This window comes from Perkinsus marinus (assembly GCF_000006405.1).
Source record: "Perkinsus marinus ATCC 50983 genomic scaffold scf_1104296975948, whole genome shotgun sequence".
Taxonomy (NCBI): domain Eukaryota; phylum Perkinsozoa; order Perkinsida; family Perkinsidae; genus Perkinsus; species Perkinsus marinus.
This window is the reverse complement of record NW_003200594.1, coordinates 2,002-5,710: the sequence shown is the minus strand read 5'-3', so window position 1 is coordinate 5,710 and position 3,709 is coordinate 2,002. Positions and strand designations below refer to the sequence as shown.

General features: G+C 48.3%; 2 protein-coding genes across 2 annotated transcripts; one reads left to right on the top strand and one right to left on the bottom strand.

The window, feature by feature from the left end:
• Positions 1 to 538: 538 nt before the first annotated feature.
• Pmar_PMAR005449 (conserved hypothetical protein) lies at positions 539 to 1,090 on the bottom strand (the record flags this gene model as incomplete). The annotated part of the gene is made up of 1 exon (XM_002764929.1): positions 539 to 1,090. The coding sequence occupies one exon, from the start codon at positions 1,088 to 1,090 to the stop codon at positions 539 to 541; it is 552 nt and encodes a 183-aa protein (XP_002764975.1).
• Positions 1,091 to 2,114: 1,024 nt separating this feature from the next.
• On the top strand, positions 2,115 to 2,378 carry Pmar_PMAR005448 (hypothetical protein; the record flags this gene model as incomplete). The annotated part of the gene is made up of 1 exon (XM_002764928.1): positions 2,115 to 2,378. One exon carries the CDS (start codon positions 2,115 to 2,117, stop codon positions 2,376 to 2,378), a length of 264 nt encoding a protein of 87 aa, XP_002764974.1.
• Between the last annotated feature and the right edge of the window lie 1,331 nt (positions 2,379 to 3,709).

Sequence of the window (3,709 nt, the reverse complement as noted above, 5' to 3'; positions counted from 1 at the left end):
TGTATATTCTCAATCGTTATGCTTTATTCACCTTATGCCGTAGCGTCTATCAAGTCATTTTATACTATCTCTTGAGGTCTGTCTTGTGGCGTCTGACCCGTTAAAGAGAAAAGGGGATATTATCACAATTCTTGTGTTGTCAATGTGTTGTTGGTTATGGACAACTCAGAATTCGGACGTATTCCGGCAGCAAGTGCCGCAGTGTTGAAATATACGATTTCTTCGCTCGACCATACGACTTGGAGTGGAGCAGTATTGAAACGAATGAGAATTTTTCATCTTGCGATAAACTAGAGTTGACCATGTGCATATTCTCTCACACTGACCTCTTATTGACTCCGTTGCATCGTTGATCATGTGGAGCCATCTATCTATCTAAAACTTGTAAGTCGCCCCTTTTCCCATTTTGAGTATATGGCCGACCATCGGCATCATAAATCGTCACTATACTTCCTAGTAGCTTCACAGGCGCTCACAGGCTTCAACACGGTTGCTATAGCGAGGAGTTGGCCACCCGGCGTCTTGGCGCCTGATTTGCTCACTGCTCAGGCAGTTCAGGTGGCTGGAGTATCAGAGTCCCCCTCCCGGGTATCTGTACAACAGGCGCAGCCGAGACCAGTGGACACAGGAGAGCATGTAAGGGAGTGGCAGCAGATGGAGCAGCTAGCGCAACAACGACAACAACAACCACAGCAGCAGCAACAACCTCAACAACCCCAGCAACAGCAACAACAACAACAACAGCAACCTCAACAGCAACCTCAACAACAACAACAACAGCAACCTCAACAACAACAACAGCAACCTCAACAGCAGCAACAACAATCTCAACAACAACAGCAACCTCAACCTCAAGTGTTACCATCACAACAGCAATCACGACAGGAGCGGGGTTCGCAACAAATGCACCCACAGTTACATGATCTGTTCTCCCAACAGCAACCACAGCTACAACAGTCGGAGTTGTTGCCTCAACAGCCTCAAGGTTCACAGACCAGAAACCAGCAGCTTCCTCAGCAACAGCAAGCAATACCACAAGAGCAGCAGTTGGCCCATGCACCGCCCGTATACCAGCAGATGGTCGAAGCATCACGAGGCGTAGCCCCTACGATGGCAACCGAGCAGCAACCTCAACAACAGCCCATTCCCATCGGCCCTGGCCGGCTACAGCAAATTGCCCAACCACCTCCGGCTGAACAGCAGCTTCACCCTCCTGCTCGAAAGGTGCCAGACACAGATTCGATTAGCAGCAACACTGTGGCGGTACAGAGCAAAACCGATCGGGATAACGTCCGACCGTCGGACCCGCGTGAAGGTAAGTTTCAGTTTGAAATGGTGAGTAAGAAAATTGACTTATGGTTTCAGGTGGCGATTCTAAGGGAACATTCTCTTGGTGGGCTTGGCTTTTGATAGCGTTGCTTATTGTTATTGTTGTTGGAGGATCCCTCTACTACACTGACTACTTGTACCACAAGCAGCATTACAGTGGGATGCCGAATAAAATCTTGGGCAAGGTTCTTTCCGCCGATTTGCGCACCAAGCTGGATCGATCCTACTATGTGAAGATCCAGTGCGGAAAGGACGCAGAGACGGTTCTTGAGACCTCACCACGTGGTGCGTCAAACACTATACACTGGAACGCCTCGTTTCGCTATAGTTTGAGCCCTGAAAAGGCGCGCGACTCCCCCCTGCGTAAAAGTGTTGTGAAAGTAACCCTTTATCAAAGTAGCGAAGAAGGAGGCAAATCTCTCGGCACTGGTGAAGTCCCCTGCGGCAACTTGAAGGATGTGCGAATGACCAGCGGCACGATGGAAACTTTCAGTGTGAATATTTCCCGATTCGGAACAATCAGTGTTGAGGCAGGGCTTGGCTTTAGCGGTTGGAGTGAACAGAAAATTGATAGATTGTATGCGAGCTGGCGGAAAAAACGCTCAGAGGTGTCTTTCTGGACTCGTTTGTTCCTAGCACCAGCAGAAACAACATTGTTGATTTTAAAGGGCGTTGAAGGCATCACACATCTCAACAACGTAATTCTCTCAATATACGACATTGCATGTGCGGCTACTATCGTCATGCTCACACTACCATTTCTCCTCAATTACATAGGCCTCAGTATGTTCGATAAACTGAAGATCAAAGAGTTGCGGTGGACATGGGCTACCTATAGCAGTCTTGCTGGGACAGGGGTCCTCCTGTGGCGATTGTTCGGCACTTTTCCTGCCTTTTGGCATGTGGCACTCTACGCTGGCTTGGGGTTACTCGCACTCATCTTCATGTTTGCTGACTTCCGTGGGGAGTCTGGGTCCGGTGTCATCTCCCGAGCGGTTGGCAAGGTGGCTGGCTGGTTCGGTGGTGGTGCTGGTGGCTTGCGATCGTGACTCGTCTTGTTGTATACTACTACGCCGTACCATGCGTTGTGTTGTTGTTCATCTGATATCGATCTGAGTTATTCAACGTCATCTTCATCTACTCTATCAGCTATTACCCAATGTTAGTCATACTAATACTCTCACTTTCGGTCTTCTGCACTGCTACTCTCGGCAGCCGATACCCCGGGCTTAGTTTTGCCGAGCCTGTGATAACAGAAGTGCCTAAGCCCAAGGCCTCGTTGCTGCAGTAGGATACATTCCTTGTTCGTTTGCTTAGTATAAAACCTTGTTTGAGCCTGTGTGTTTTTGAACACGATTTGTTTTATTATCACTATTGCTGGGCTACGATGAATATTCTAGTGGCCGGGAAAATGGAATCGGCCATCTATTCCAGTGTTGGAAAAAAGCTTTGCTTTTCTCGACTGTATCCAGAAGGTTCTTCACCAATTATAGAAGTTTACATACGAATTTGGGTGGAAATGAACCGAAACCAATGAGAATTTCTTCAGTTTTCCTTAGAATTTCCGCAAATTTCGCTCATACATGTAGTTGACCATATGCATATTCTCCCACACTGACCTATTCACTGAGAATTTCATTGATGTCCTTTACCCACAATTATCGTTATCTTCGCAAATTTGATTATATCTCGCTTTCAGGCATTTCCTCCAACGTGCGCCACCCCCACCAGATGACGGTTCATTCGACCCCCGATCGGGTCTGCCTGTTGTCACCACTCCCGAGCATACCTCTAAGTGAGTGTACAGCTAGGCTCAATGGGTTGAGTATTTCCATAGGAATCATCAAGTGTCATTCGTGGCGTTAAGAGGAGATATCGAGACGAAGAACAACGATGTATTCATGAGTCCACGAAAATCCGAGCCGTGAAGTGACCCGCGTGAACTTCAGTTTCCTGATCCCCCCTCGGAAATATTTGACTCGCCCGATTTGAAGCAAAAGCAGGAGGACAACGATGCCGATGCAGGACGGCTGGATGCTTCGGGCACCGAATTCTCGGAGTAAATATTCCTCCTGCACTGTTCGTTCGATTCCTTCCTCCGACACGGGCTACTCTCTTGCGTTATTGCTCTTGTCTCAGTGACTCCCGCGGAATCGCATGGGCCCTACGGCACGCCGAGATGGACAACGATCGGAAGCGAATCAACAACATTATGAATCGCAGGATGTACAGAGACCCCAAGAAAGCTGCACAAGGGTGAGCAACTTCCCCAACACTGGTATGTCATCTGTTCCATCAGGCCTTCATGAGAATGATACTCACATGCACTGCTGTCTATCACCAAAGCTCTTCTAGTTGCGTTCCAGAAGTTACTGATACT